Raw genomic sequence first — 15,535 nt, 5'->3', positions numbered from 1 at the left:
GCCGATTCTCCGAAGTAAACATTTCCGCTGCTGGTTCTCCAGAACTTGCCATGACCTGCTGAATTTTACCCGTGTCATGACCTTTAACTGGGTGAAACAATGCATCACTGGACAACATCTTTTGAACAAGATATCTCAATTTCAGAATTCATCCAAAATCAGAGACCCATGAGTCCTGAGGAAATGAAATTTGGGGAAGTTATAGCTCCTTCGATGCTATTGGTAGCTGCTGCAGTCATATGATATTCATTTTCATAGTTCGATGATAGTATCCCAACTGGTCTTTTTTTTTTCAAAGTAATTTTTTAAATTTTTCCTCCACATCATAACATACAAAAAACAATATACCTTCTATTTTGTTACAATAAAATAGTTTTGGATGAGTAAATCTTATATACCAATCAAATGATACATTCTTAAATCCCATCTATTTAATTTTAGTTATCATCACCCACACCTTATTCCATTCTAATTTCGTCATCTAGATAAATATCCATTAATCTCTAATTAAGTCCATCATCAATATTCCTTAAATTATTGATAAAATCAATATCTTTCACATCTGGTCTTGCTCCCTCCCCCACCCAGCAGTAGCCAGCGAACTTCCTGCTGGAAGGGGAGGGGAGGAAGGAAGAAAGGATAGAGAAGAAGGAATGGAAGGAGGGATGAGAGGGAGGCACAGGGAAGAAGGAACCCCAATATACCTTTCCTAAATCATACTGCCTCCTGCATAATCCAATTTGTCTTGCCCCTCCCTGCCCCATCTTCCATGAACTGCACAGTACCTTTTGCACAACCGTATGCATTTTCCACAACCCAAGCTGGCCCCTCACACAATGCCCCTGACCTGTATGGCATTTCGTGGCAGATCGTGCAGAATGCGGCCGTGAAAGCTATCGTGGGGCTTCCCAGATTCGCCCATGTTTCTACAACACTCCATGGTCTGCACTGGCTGCCGATCAGTTTCCGGTCACAATTCTGGTCCAATACATGGCATTGGACCAGAATACCTCTGGAACCGCCTTCTACCGCATGAATCCCAGCGGCCGATCATGTCCCACAGAGTTGGCCTTCTCCGGGTCCCGTCGATCAAACAATGTCGTTTGGCGGGCCCCAGGGGAAGAGCCTTCTCTGTGGCGGCCCCGGCCCTCTGGAACCAACTCCCCCCGGAGATTAGAATGGCCCCCACCCTCCTTGTCTTTCGCAAGTTACTCAAGACCCACCTGTATCGGTAGGCATGGGAGAACTAAGACATCTCCCCCAGGCTTTTTATATTTCATGTTTGGTATGTATGTGCTGCATGGTTTTTAATTGTTGGGGTTTATATATATTTTTTATTATTAGATTTGTCCCAGACACTGTTTCTTATTACTGTTGTAAGCCGCCCCGAGTCTTCAGAGAGGGGCGGCATACAAATCAAATGATGACCCAACAGGACACAGGTTTCTAGTCCTCAATAAAACAGAATTCTGCTTAACAGAAGCTTGAATCTGTCTTTGCTATGCATAAATTACATTCTTATTTATTTTATTAATTCTACCTGTTATGTAGTTTTACCATTTCATATTGAAACTAAAGAAAAATAGTGGTATGTTCATCATTAAATGAAACTATATTTAATTTGATATCTGAACCAGGGATGTTCATTATATTTATGTCAATCCCACATGCAAGTCAAAGGATGATGTTTAGTGTACTGTGGAATATTATTTGCATATGTTTAGAAGTAGATTATTATTAATGGAAAATATCAAAGATGCATACTTGGCTGTTCAGAGACCCCGATTTGAAGGACTCACTATAATTCAGTTGCCCAGGAACGTGTGTGAAGCTTCTATTAGGAACACAGCCCACCAATGAAAAAAAACAAATTTGTCTTAAAGTATTCCCCTCTGGCATCTCAAGTGTACCTGTGTGTGCTTTGAATCAGATTTTGCTCTTCAAATCCAGATCACTGGAGAGCTTTATGGCATGTCTGAATCCCATCTAGTGCTGTTTGAAATTGCAAATACTTTCAAGAAGGTGTCAATATCTGTTTATGAGGAGCCTTAACTTATAGCTGTGAAAAGACACTGGGATTTTAGCAGCCAAGCAATAAATTTTCTTGAAGAGCATTAGTTAGCAGGATCAGAAATAGCATCTACTCCTAGGCAAATGTTTCAGTGGAGTCTTTGATTCTTTCTGAGCTTGGTTTTTGCTTGCAGAGGTTTCATTACTTTAACATGTAATTACAATTTAAAAGTACTCTAGCATGGACTTTCTGATTTTTTTTTTACAGGGCAATTAAATTTCTTAACAAGAAATCTTGTATAGGAACTGGAAAACACTCTAATATTTATGTGTAAAAATACTTTAATTATAATTTATAATTATATAAATTATATAATTATAATTTAAGAGTACTCTAGCATGAACTTATTATATTAATTATTAGAACTTACTGAGATTCTAATGACATTATGAAATACAGTGTTCCCTCACCTTTCGCGGGGGTTGCGTTCCGAGACCGCCCGCGAAAGTCGAATTTCCGCGAAGTAGAGATGCGGAAGGAAATACACTATTTTTGGCTATGGACAATATCACAAGCCATAACACTTTAAACCCCTAAATTGCGATTTTCCATTCCCTTAGCAACCATTTAGATTATTACTCACCATGTTTATTTATTAAAGTTTATTTAAAAAATATTTATTGAAGGTGGACGAATGTTTGGCGATGACATATGATATCATTGGGCAGGAAAAACCGTGGTATAGGGGAAAAAACCGGGAAATATTTTTTAATTAATATTTTTGAAAAACCATGGTATAGACTTTTCACGAAGTTCGAACCCGCGAAAATCGAGGGAACACTGTATATGTATTGGATAAAGCATAGTGAAGATGGATTTCACCACACCTTAGCAAGTTCCATGCAAACATTGTTTTGGATGCAATATTACCAAATAAAATGTTTTGAATGTCCCATAAATGTATTATTGGGGATAAGTAAGCTCTTAAAGCACCTTAAAATTTAAGAAGTATTCTATGCAATGGCAAAAGTTAACATGGGTTTACAAATGCATTGATACAAGCGACTCACACTGTTTCTCACATGTCCAGCAAAGAGTATAATGTCCTTCAAATTTAAAACACAGTTGTAAAAATACTCACAGCAGGTAGCGCAAAGAAAGAGATGCCAAGCAGAGCAAATCCTGCAGAAAGCAGCCTTCCTAGCCAAGTAAGAGGCGTTTTATCTCCATAACCAATTGTTGTTAATGTGATCTGAAAATAAATGAATATAAACCAGGATGAAAAAAATGCAGACAGTACAGATATCAAGAATTTTTAACATTAGTTCTCCAAAGTGTAGAGATATAGCACACACACACACATGTATGTATGTATGTATGTATGTATGTATTTATTTATTTATTTATTGGATTTGTATGCCGCCCCTCTCTGTAGACTCCGGGCGGCTAACAACAGAAATAAAACAGCATATAATAGTAATCCAATACTAAAAACAGTTAAAACCCATTAATATAAAAACCAAACATACATACAGACATACCATGCATAAAATTGTAAAGGCCTAGGGGGAAAGAGTATCTCAATTCCCCCATGCCTGGTGGCAGAGGTGGGTTTTAAGCAGTTTACGAAAGGCAAGGAGGGTGGGGGCAATTCTAATCTCTGGGGGGAGTTGGTTCCAGAGGGCCGGGGCTGCCACAGAGAAGGGTCCCGCCAAGCAACATTGTTTAGTTGTTATATTTTCGTAGATTTTCACAGGTACAGGTATGACGGTCTTGGTATATTCGGGTTTCTTCCCGTGTAGGATTTGGAAATTTCTGGCGACGTTTCGACGAGGTCCCACTTGTCATCTTCAGGCTGGTGCTTCTGTCCTTGTTCTAAGGCAAACACTGCGAGACCTGAGCTGCCTTCCTTCTATAAATACTGGTGGCTGGGTGTGGTTCGATGGCTCAGCCATTGCCTACTGTGTAGAAACTTCCCACTGACTCACCAGGAAGTTTCTACACAGCAGGCAATTGCTGAGCCATTAAACCACACCCAGCCACCAGTATTTATAGAAGGAAGGCAGCTGAGGTCTCGCAGTGTTCGCCTTAGAACAAGGACAGAAACACCAGCCTGAAGATGACGAGTGGGACCTCGTCGAAACGTCACCAGAAATTTCCTGTTCCTACATGGGAAGAAACCCGAATATACCAAGACCGTCATATATATATATATATTTGTTTTCGTAGATTTTCACGGGTATATGTATGTAGATTGTTCTGAGTTTGGGTTTTGCCCCGTGTAATAATTTGAATGTCTATGCAACGTTTCGGTGAAATCACATTCACCATCATCAGGCTGAAGTTTCAAGCTTCGTGCTGTTGTAAATATGGAATGTTTGCAACTGCCATTTCTTCCTTGTATATAGTGTTAGGGGTGGAGATTTGCTTTGAATGTAGCAAATAGATTGGGTGACTATGTTTTAGTGATCTGATTGGTTGGTGGAATCATAATTACTAGAAGGATTGACATGGTGATTCTTATGAAGTGTTTTTTTGTTTAAGGCTGGTTTCCAAATCTCTGGTAGGTGGGACGTATCATCCCTTTTATTCATGCAGAGGGGGTGTTTCTCAATCTCTATAGCTTCTAAAGTAATTCTTCTATATAATTTTTCTGTTTTGGAAAGTAATTTAGTTTTTTCAAAGTCAATTTTGTGCCCTGTTTTTTTAATGTGCTGGACAAGGGAGGAAGTCTTTTCTTCTTTTTTAACTGCATTCTTATGTTCTGCAATGCGTGCACTTACTCTTTGATTGGTTTGTCCAATATATGTGGCTGCACATGTTTTGCAAGCGATTTCATAGATTCCTTGGTGTTCTAATTGGATTTTATCTTTTGGGTTCCTTAGGATATTTGATATTTTTTGGTTAGTGAAAAATGAAGTTTTGATGTTATGTTTGTGTTTACTCTCCTGTTCGTTTGTCCAATATATGTGGCTGGGCAGATTTTACACGGTATTTGATAAACAATGTTATATCTATGTATATTACAAATACATACTTGACCAAAAAAAATAATAATAAATATTGTTTATATTCTTATGCCTTGTCCATATGGGTTGGCCTGTACAGAATAACATGCTGAACATTCTCTGCTTGAACTTTTAAGTAGAAGCCCAGTTTTTCAGGAGACACACTGAATTCTCTCAGGTTTTCAGGCTGACAACATGATGAGGACGAAGAACTTCAACTACAGCTGAAATTCTAACTTCTTTATATTTTTTTCTTTATACATTTAATGCATGTGGTCCTGATTAAATCATAAAAAACTCCCAGAAGCTAACAAAAAGACAGTAACACTAGTAATAAAATATAAACCACATATAATCATAAGCTAGATCTGACATCAACATCAAAACTCCCTATGGAAAAGCTGTATTTCTGGAAGACATAAAATTGGAGCTGACGGAATCTTCAGCAAGAGTCTCTTGCAAAGAGCTGGCCCCATCACACATAAACAAGGAATATTGTAAACTTTATTCTTTATTCACATAGTGTTAGTGTTCTGAATGAATGAGAAAATGTAGCAAGGAAGCAAGCAACTAATCAGCACATTATTGAGTACAGGTAATCCTCAATTTATGACCACAATTGAGCCCAAAATTTTTGTTGTTAAGTGAGACATTTGCTAAGTGATTTTTGCTCCACCTTTCTTGCCTCAGTTGTTAAGTGAATCACAGAAGTTGATAAGTTGTTTATTATTATTATTATTATTATTATTATTATTATTATTATTGTTGTTGTTATTGTTGTTGTTATTCTTGTTATTATTATTATTGTTGTTGTTGTTGTTGTTGTTATTATTATTATTATTATTATTATTATTATTATTATTATTAATTAGATTTGTATGCCGACCCTCTTTGTAGACTCGGGGCGGCTAAGCCAGTTGTTAAATTAATCTGGCTTCTCCATTGGCTTTGCTTGTCAGAAGGTTGCAAAAAAAGATCACATGACCCCCAGGACACTGCAAATGTCATAAATATGAACCAGTTGCTAAGCATCTGAATTTTGATCATATGATCATTGGGATGCCACAAAGGTTGTAACTGTGAAAAATGGACACAAGTAACTTTTTTTAGTGCCATTGTAACTTTGAATGGTCACTAAACGAACTGTTGTAAACCAAGGACTACCTGTAGTGTCATTACAATCTTAAACCACAGTAAGGTAACATTTTGGTTCTCGGTTAGGACTTTTTTCTAAAATCTAAGCTTTTTCTAAGAACACGAATAACATGCACTGGCTATAGCTATATGATACCATGTATGGATGACCACTCTTTCTTTTACTTTCACTTGGTCAAAGCCATGAAGTTGCTATTACTTTAATCCTCAAGGAGGAATTTGGCACCTTGATAAAATTTTATCAGTATCACTTACAAGCATAGCAAGACAAATCTGTAGATTTATGTTGGGTACTATACACTGCAGGCACATCTTACAATGAGAATTGTAAAGAACATTTCTTTGGAGAGAAATAACACTATAATGACATATAACTGTGGGAAATGTAGTATTTGCAAACTCTTTGGACTAAAATGGACTTTCATACCAGAGTCTCAATAAGTACCATTCCAGATGTCAAGGCTTGTTCCTTCCATGTGTCATCCAAACATCAGAATCTAGGCAGTTATGGATTTAAGCATCATAATAGCTGTTCCAAATGCAAAAATGCATTCATACTGCCATTTGTGAGGTTAAAAAAAAGGCTCAATCTCTTGTCTGAAATGTTGTTTTTAAAGCGCTAGGAATTTATCTCCAATTAGTTCAATAAAGGTAAATTATATTTCCAAAATGAGTGCAGAGCCAATTAAGAGCAGAAGTATTAACGAAGAACTATCAAAATCCTTACTTCCTTTTAGGCCTAATCATTCCACAGTTACTCTTTCAGTAAAGCTGCAGTAGCTTGTTTGATCAGGAATGAACCTGAATGATCTGGCATTCATCTGATCACCGCCAGGCACCAGAAATTAGGGAGATGTTTCCAAGATGTATTTGACGAAAAATAAAGAAGCTTATAAATAGGGTAACCGCCAACTGGCACCTGCTTTTAATGACAATAAGGATTAAAGTCTCAACAGCAGAGTCCTTCCTATTAGAGGCATTGTAGATTTTTTGTATAATTGAGAACCAAAAAATTAAAAAAGGAAGGATATGCAGCACAGTTTTGTTGAAGAACCAAATCCACCCTGTTCTTTTTCATTCAACAGGACAAAAATATTGAAGCAATAAATGTATTGGAGAGCTCTTGCTCCTTTTGAACCATCTTTCTAACACTTTACTCTGTTAAGCTTAACAGAGTAAAGTGTTAGAAAGATGGTTCAAAAGGAACAAGAGCTCTCCAATACATTTAATGCTGCAATATTTTTGTTATATATATATGTGTGTGTGTTTGTGTGTGTGTGTGTGTGTTTTCGTAAATTTTCACGGGTATATGTATGTAGATTGTTCTGAGTTCGGGTTTTGCCCTGTGTAATATTTTGCATGTCTATGTGACGTTTCGGTGAAATCACATTCACCATCATCAGGCTGAAGTTTCAAGCTTCGTGCTGTTGTAAAATCCATTTTACAACAGCACGAAGCTTGAAACTTCAGCCTGATGATGGTGAATGTGATTTCACCGAAATGTCACATAGACATGCAAAGTATTACACAGGGCAAAACCCGAACTCAGAACAATCTACATATATATATACAGTGACCAGTTAGGTCCCACAGAGTTGGCCTTCTCCGGGTCCCGTTGACTAAACAATGTCATTTGGCGGGGCCCAGGGGAAGAGCCTTCTCTGTGGCGGCCCCGGACCTATGGAACCAACTCCCCCCAGAGATCAGAATTGCCCCCACCCTCCTCACCTTTCGTAAGCTTCTTAAAACCCACCTTTGTTGTCAGGCATGGGAGAACTGAGATATTCCCTTCCCCCTAGGCCTATACAATTTATGCATGGTATGTTTGTGTGTATGTTTGGTTGTTTTTTTTAAATAAGGGTTTTTAAAAATTATTTTAAATATTAGATTTGTTACATGTTGTTTCATTATTGCAGAGAGGGGCGGCATTCAAATCAAATCAAATCAAATCAAATCAAATCAAGGTTTCAAATTCCAAATCTGGATTCAAAATTATTTTGTGGAGGCAGGAAGCTAGAGTTTGCTCATATTTCTCATACACTGTAGCATACATACTGAAGGAGAAATATACAATAAACAATAAACTTTATTATTTCTTGATCTTTCCATGATATAACTATATTTCAATCTATGTGTTACAATGGATATAAATCTGGACTGATGACAAATTTGGATGCTGTTCTTTTTAGTAGCTGTGGACAAGCATAGAACATGAGGTCTGACTCTTAGCCTAAATAACTACTTTGGGTGATGATGAACCATGATGGCTAACAAAATCGGGTCAATCCTCTTGCATCTTGGCTTGATGTTCAGAAGAGCCTTTTTATTATGTTTAAACATTCTAAGATTTTCAGTGAGGATTCATGGAGAACTAGATGTCCCTGAAAAGGGGGAGTCAGGGTGGAGATTGGTGGCCAGATGATGAATTTGGGCTGGTGAAGTCTCTTGTGAATAAGCTGAAGAAATGGAGGTTTTCATAGTTTACTTGTGAATCAAGTGGATGGGAGTTGAAGGGTTTCAAACAAGCTCACAGCATATATGGACATAATTTCTTAATAATTTTAAATACAAGTTGAAGGACTTAAAAACATTTTTTTAAAAAAATAAACAGCAAAAGGGCGATTAGCATGTGTTTTTGGCAAATTACAACTGGCCCAGATAGATTTGAAATAAGATTTTGAAATTAATTATAAGAATCTTTCCTGTGAGAAGATGCTGTTCTTTTGACTTCTTAAAAATAAATGATAAAATAGGACTTTAAAGGTTGGACACTACAGGAAAACATGAAGGAATTGAAGATTACAATTGAAGGAGAAGAAAACTTAAATCTGTCTTCTAAATACAGAATAATAATAATAATAATAATAATAATAATAATAATAATAATAATAATAATAATTATTATTATTATTATTATTATTATTATTATTATTATTATTAATTAGATTTATATGCCGCTCCTCTCCAAGGACTCGGAGCAGATAATACTTTAACATTGGATTTACTGAAGGATGTTTGTAAACAATTGAGTTAGAAGTTAATTTTAAAAATGTCTGCCATTTGAAAAGACATTATGGAAGAAGTTATAAATTAGCGCATAGAAAAACTCAAAGAAGTAGTTCAATATTGGAAGATATGGAGATATCTGGCCTATAGAATCACCACGAGTCAGACACAACAGAATCAATAACATCAATGTCATGACTGCTTTAAAAGTAAAGGTTCCCCTCACACATATGTGCTAGTCGTTCCTTACTCTAGGGGGCAGTGCTCATTTCCATTTCAAAGCTGAAGAGCCAGTGCTGTCCAAAGACATCTCCGTGGTCATGTGGCTGGCGCACAGAACGCTGTTACCTTTCCTATTTTTCTACTTGCATTTTTCATGCTTTTGAACTGCTAAATTGGTATAAGCTGGGACAAGTAATGGGAGCTCACTCCATTACGTGGCGCTAGGGATTCAAACTGCCGAACTGTTGACTGCTTTATTATTACATAATTAAGTTTTATTATGTAATTACAGCAATCATACCGCAAAAATGAATAAAATGTGATATTATAATTTTAAAGATTATAATGTGGCTGTCATAGTCAGTGAAATCTGGAATTTATCTCTTATCTGTTCAATTATAAAATAGGACATTCCAGCATGTAAAACTATCATCCTTCAGTGGTGCATAAAGGCAACGTAGTCACCTTTATGAATGCATCACCGCAGAGTGTAATGTGTAGGTGGGACACATTCAAGGCATTGGTAGAAAAATATTAAGTAGGATATTATACAAACAGGAAGCACTCTTAACAAATGATGCAGTCATTTGGCAATAGCACATCCTCGAGGGATGCGCCCATCTGTTGGGATGCATCTTTTAATAAGCATTCCAAATGAAAAGAAAACACATTCCAAATGAATAAAAAAATAAAATACTTTATTAAATCTGATTTACTTATTCATTTAGTTTATATGGCAGCTCATTTGCCAAGTACTTTCAAAATCCTAAATGCTCAGGCTATCTAAGAAACTACCTTTCCCTTTATAAACCAATCTGGCTCTTAAAATCCATTTCTGGCATAAGGAAACGGCCTCTATTCTCCTAGGATACTATGGCACAGAGACATATCTGCCGGCACATGAGCCATTGCCCTAGCTGAGTTCCAGCATACATGTGAGCACTGGCCAGGTTATTTTCGGCTCGTATGGAGGCTCTGGAAGGGCATTTTTGGCTTCCAGAGAGCATGCGAGGGGATGGGAGAAGGCAATTTTGCCCTCTCCAGGATCCAAGGAAGCATCCAAGGAAGCCTACCAGACCCACCAGAAGTTGGGAAACGGGCTGTTTTTGGCCTACAGAGTGCCTCCGGGGGGCAGGGGAGGCAATTTTCGCCCTCCCCAGGCATTGAATTATGGGCGAGGGGAAAAAGGTTCACCATCATTGTCCTAGGATATGGAACCTTCGGGATTGCCTTCTGCTGCACGAATCACAGCGACCGATTAGGTCCTACAGAGTTGGCCTTCTCTGGGTCCCGTCAACAAAACAATGCCGTTTGGTGGGATCCAGGGGAAGAACCTTCTCTGTCGCGGCCCCGACCCTCTGGAATCAACTCCCCCTGGAGATCAGGACTGCCCCCACCCTCCTTGCCTTTCGCAAACTCCTGAAAGCCCACCTTTGTCACCAGGCATGGGGAAATTGATTCCGTTCGGCTGCTCCATTTTATGTATGGTTTGTTTGGGTTGTATGATTGCTTTTAATTAAGGGTTTTAAAACTGTTTTTTGCTTTTAACATTGGGTTTGTATATTGTATTACTGTTGTGAGCTGCTCCAAGTCCTCAGAGAGGGGCGGCATACAAATCTAATAAATTATTATTATTATTATTATTATTATTATTATTATTATTATTATTAACTTTAGGATTTCTCTCAAATGTTTTGAAATCTGTAAAGACACATCTCTTTTTGTAATTGAATTTTAGCATTCGTTAAGAAGACAGAAGCTACGTGTCTGGGCAAGAAGGAGAGGATAGTTTGAATAAGAAGCTATAGGTGGAAGAAAAGTATGGGAGGCACATGTTACGAATAAGTAGAAAAGAGAGAAACCTGGATATGCATAGAATTCTCTAACAATGTAGAGAATATATTTTTGTTCACATCTATGTTTAGGTGAATGGATATTAGCACATCAATTTGAGCATGAATCACAGAGGAAGAAATATTGAAGGATATATGGATGATGGGGAGAGAGAGAGGGAGGGAGGGAGGGAGAGAGAGAGAAGGAGAAAGCAAGCAACCAAGATTTCAACCACTTTTTCTTTACCTCTTATAGTTTTGGATTTGGCTAAAATCACAGCTAATATATGGCTTCCCCTCTATCTATCAAATATTTCCACTCAACCTATCAATGCCTCCTTTACCAAGATACAATATAATAGGTCCATTCATTTAATAAGATTCAAAAGAATATTTAATACTGCAAAGCATAAAACTGCTTTCGTCAATCTGCTATGCTTCAGTTACGCTAGACAGGCAACCTCCTAGCATTCACAGCCAACCATGGACATTTTTTGGGAATGTATCAAGTTACAGTCTCAATCCAAAGGGCACCAGACTGGGGAAAGTTAGTTTATATTATGAAGATTGATCGATTTTGTACTTACTGTACCCCACCACAGAGCGTCTGCATATGTAGAAAACTGAGCATTTGCATCTTTTTCAACCAGATAGACAAGGAAGGATGAAAAAATAAGTACTAAAAATCCAATGTACCAAGCTGTGATTAATTCCTGTAAGATAAAATAAGAATAAAAAAAATAAACATTTCTGATAATTTATCTGAATTCGTGTATTTGTTGGCATATAAGATTAATAGAGTTCATTTTAGTTAAATGTGAAAAGTTCCTTGAGTATACAAAATATCCCTTAAATTATAAATATAATTATTCATGCTGTTTCAGGGACTCAGAATTCAAACTACTTCATTTATGCTAGAAGTTGGATATATGTAGTGTGCTTTTTAATTTTTTTGGTTCAATCAGCAGAATTTATTTCTATGACAAATCTCAAATTATCTTTAAAAAATGTCGCAACTGTCAAAAGAGATTTCTATTATAATGTATAGATTGTAGTCATAGATAAGACCCCACAAGTTATTTCTATAAGAATAATTTGTTCCATGGTTCTTTGACTTCTGAAGTTAGAAGGAATGGATGGATAGAGTTATGGACGGATAATAGATCTACACATGCATGCACAACTCATGAAAGGTCAACACACATCAAAATATTGCAAGTCATTTGGATCGCTCAATTAAATTTGGAATTCTCCTTTTTGCAGCATACATTCAATATATTCACAAAAATGAAATATATGGATAGGCTCTTACCTTACTATGTGCATAAACCACTGAGCCTAACAATTTCCAAGTTCCTCCTCTTCGGTCCATGCGTACCATACGAAGAATCTGTAGGAAACGAAGACTTCTGAGTGCTGATGTTGCAAAAATGTTACCCTGAGTTTTTGCAGAAACAACTGCTACTGAAGCGATGAGAACAATGATGTCTGAAAAAAATACATCACAAAATATATTAATGCAGACAGGGACATTTATAGTCAATTAGCATGCCAAAATCTGATTAACTGGATTGTTGTTGTTTAATATTAATTAGTAATTAGGAAATGAAATAATTGATTAATAGCACCCACCTTTTAGAGAAAATGTTCACTGATGATGCTGATAAATGCTAACATTTCTAGATTAAGTTGAATATTTGTTGATTACCAAACTTTTCGTAGAAACTTTATCACATTATTCTTAAGGCTCAATTTTATTTGGTGTGCTATTTAAAAACCAACCTGAGAGAATTATCTAGATTATTCAAACTATTTAGCATTTAGGAATTGTTAGATGACACGACAGTAACAAAGAGCAATCTTTGAGAAGGAATCTCTGAGTAAGAAAGATACTCATAGGTATTATAGTCAATATAATAAATAAATATAATAAACCAAAGAATATCCTTTGAAGAAAAAATGCTTTTTAAACCCATGGGCCTTTCTTAGGTAATTTATATTAAAGTTGCAATTAATTTCATGCTTGAAAGACAAAATATCTCATGCTTAAAAGACAAAGGACACAATCTGAAGTTAGTTAAGGGAAAAATCAAAAGCAACATGAGAAAATATTGTTTTACTGAAAGAGTAGTAGATCCTTGGAACAAACTTCCAGCAGACATGGTTGGTAAATCCACAGTAACTGAATTTAAACATGTCTGGGATAAATATATATCCATCCTAAGATAAAATACAGGAAATAGTATAAGGGCAGACTAGATGGACCATGAGGTCTTTTTCTGCCGCCAGTCTTCTATGTTTCTATGTTAATATGATTATTTAAATGAGTTAAATAATTGATCTTTAATTATTATGTTTATATAGTAGCAACAATCCATACATGATTTCTGATAGCTTTACAAAACAATCATAACCACATGAGTGCTTGCAGGGGGTTATCATATGTATGATTTATTCAAGCTTATTCATAAATATACTGTGGGATAGAGTCATGCAAAATTCCCAGTGACAAAGTTGAAAACATTCTTTAAAATCCCACTTACAATCTGCTCAAGCGATAGTGAAATATTGATATATGTTTGGGATATGTGACAAAGAAACTGAGGGACAATTGAAATAATTATATCAGTATTATGTACTTGATTATTACATTTATATGCATGTAACCGGGTCAAGAAGCAACAGTGAGAACTGGACACGGAAGCACTGATTGAGTAATGGAGTAGTTGATGCATGGAACTAACTACCAGACTCTGTATCATCACCTAACCCCCAAAACTTTACACTTAGACTATCCACTGCTGACCTCTCCCAAACAGTAAGGGGTGTGTATAAGTGCACCAGAGTGCCTTCTGTCCCGTCCTAATGTTTCTCTTTTACTAGTATCATGTATCTAAATATTATTATATCTTTGTATATCACCAATACTACTTGACAAAACTAATTAATAAAAAAATAAATTGGGAAAGGAGTCTGGCAAGGCTGTATACTGTTGCCCTGCCCATTTAACTTATACGCAGAGCACATCATGAGAAAGGCAGGGCTAGATGCATCAAAAGTGAGAATTAAGATTGCCGGGAGAAATATCAACAACTTCAAATATGCAGATGATATCATTCTAATGGCAGAAAGTGAAGAGGAACTAAAGAGCCTCTTGATTTGGGGGAAGATAGCGCAAAAGTTATTACTAATTATTTGACTGTTTATTGTATGTACTATTGATCGTTGTAAACCGCTCTGAGTCCCACAGGGATTGGGCGGCATAGAAGTCAAATAAATTAAATTAAATTAAAAGTTGGTTTGAAACTCAACATTAAGAAAACTAAGATCATAGCGTCTGGCCCTCCCAATTCCTGGCAAATAGATGGAGAAGAAATGGAGATAGTGACAGATTTTATTTTCCTGCTGATGGGGACTGAAACCAAGAAATTAAAAGACGCTTGCTCCTGGGGAAGAAAGCTATGGCAAATCTAGACAGAATACTAAAAAGCAGAGACATTGTTGGCTTGTCTCGGTTAGCTATGCTATGAAACCTTCAACAATACCGAGCAGAGAATTTTAATAGAGCGTGGATGTGTGATAAAGCCAAGACACAGACTTAGTTAAATAAGTATTATTTACATATAAACAAAATATAAACAATCCAAAATATGCACGTAGCAAATACAGATCAAAACAGAATATAGATAACAAGTACAAAGCTAAAATATAATATAGATAAAGCACGGAGCTTATACAATACAGATAAAGCATGAAGCTTATACAAGCAGAGAGCTTAGACACGACTCCCCCGTCTCAGGCAAAAGTAAAGTAACAAGGAAGTGACTGGGCAAGATCATGAGCTTTTATAGCTTCAATGACGAAATAGCCTTGAACATTAACTCTTCAAGTAAATGTTAACTCTTTGAGTGCACATTAACCCTTTAAGTACAAGTTTGGTACAGTTTACAATATGCAGTTTATAATGGCAATCCCTAACACACATGTACCCTGTACTAACAGACATCACCCTGTCAACAAAGCCGTGTATAGTCCAGGCTATGGTTTTCCCAGTTGCAATGTATGGTTGTGAAAGTTGGATCATAATAAACGCTGGGCGCCAAAGAAGTGACGCCTTTGAACTATGGTGCTGGAGAAGACTCCTGCGAGTCCCTTGAACTGCAAGGTGATCAGACCGGTCAGTCTTAGAGGCGATCAACCCCGACTGCTCTTTAGATCCTGAAGACGAAACTCAAATATTCTGGCCACCTAATGAGAAAAAAGGACTCATTGGAGAGGAGCCTAATGCTGGGAACAACTGA

General features: G+C 36.8%; 1 protein-coding gene across 2 annotated transcripts in view; it reads right to left on the bottom strand.

Annotated features, from left to right (window-relative positions):
* Window positions 1–15,535, bottom strand: part of KCNQ5 (potassium voltage-gated channel subfamily Q member 5) — a 408,684-nt gene that overhangs the window by 46,625 nt on the left and 346,524 nt on the right. For both annotated transcript variants that reach the window (XM_070733060.1, XM_070733061.1), the window contains exons 4-6: window positions 12,547–12,722; window positions 11,822–11,947; window positions 3,153–3,263 (exon numbers count right to left, since the gene is read on the bottom strand). In XM_070733060.1, coding sequence (XP_070589161.1) covers window positions 3,153–3,263; window positions 11,822–11,947; window positions 12,547–12,722 — 413 coding nt within the window. The remainder of the gene's footprint in view (window positions 1–3,152; window positions 3,264–11,821; window positions 11,948–12,546; window positions 12,723–15,535) is intronic.

The sequence above is a fragment of the Erythrolamprus reginae genome, chromosome 1 (genome assembly GCF_031021105.1).
Source record: "Erythrolamprus reginae isolate rEryReg1 chromosome 1, rEryReg1.hap1, whole genome shotgun sequence".
Classification (NCBI taxonomy): Eukaryota; Metazoa; Chordata; class Lepidosauria; order Squamata; family Dipsadidae; genus Erythrolamprus; species Erythrolamprus reginae.
This window is presented reverse-complemented; position numbering and strand designations above follow the sequence as displayed.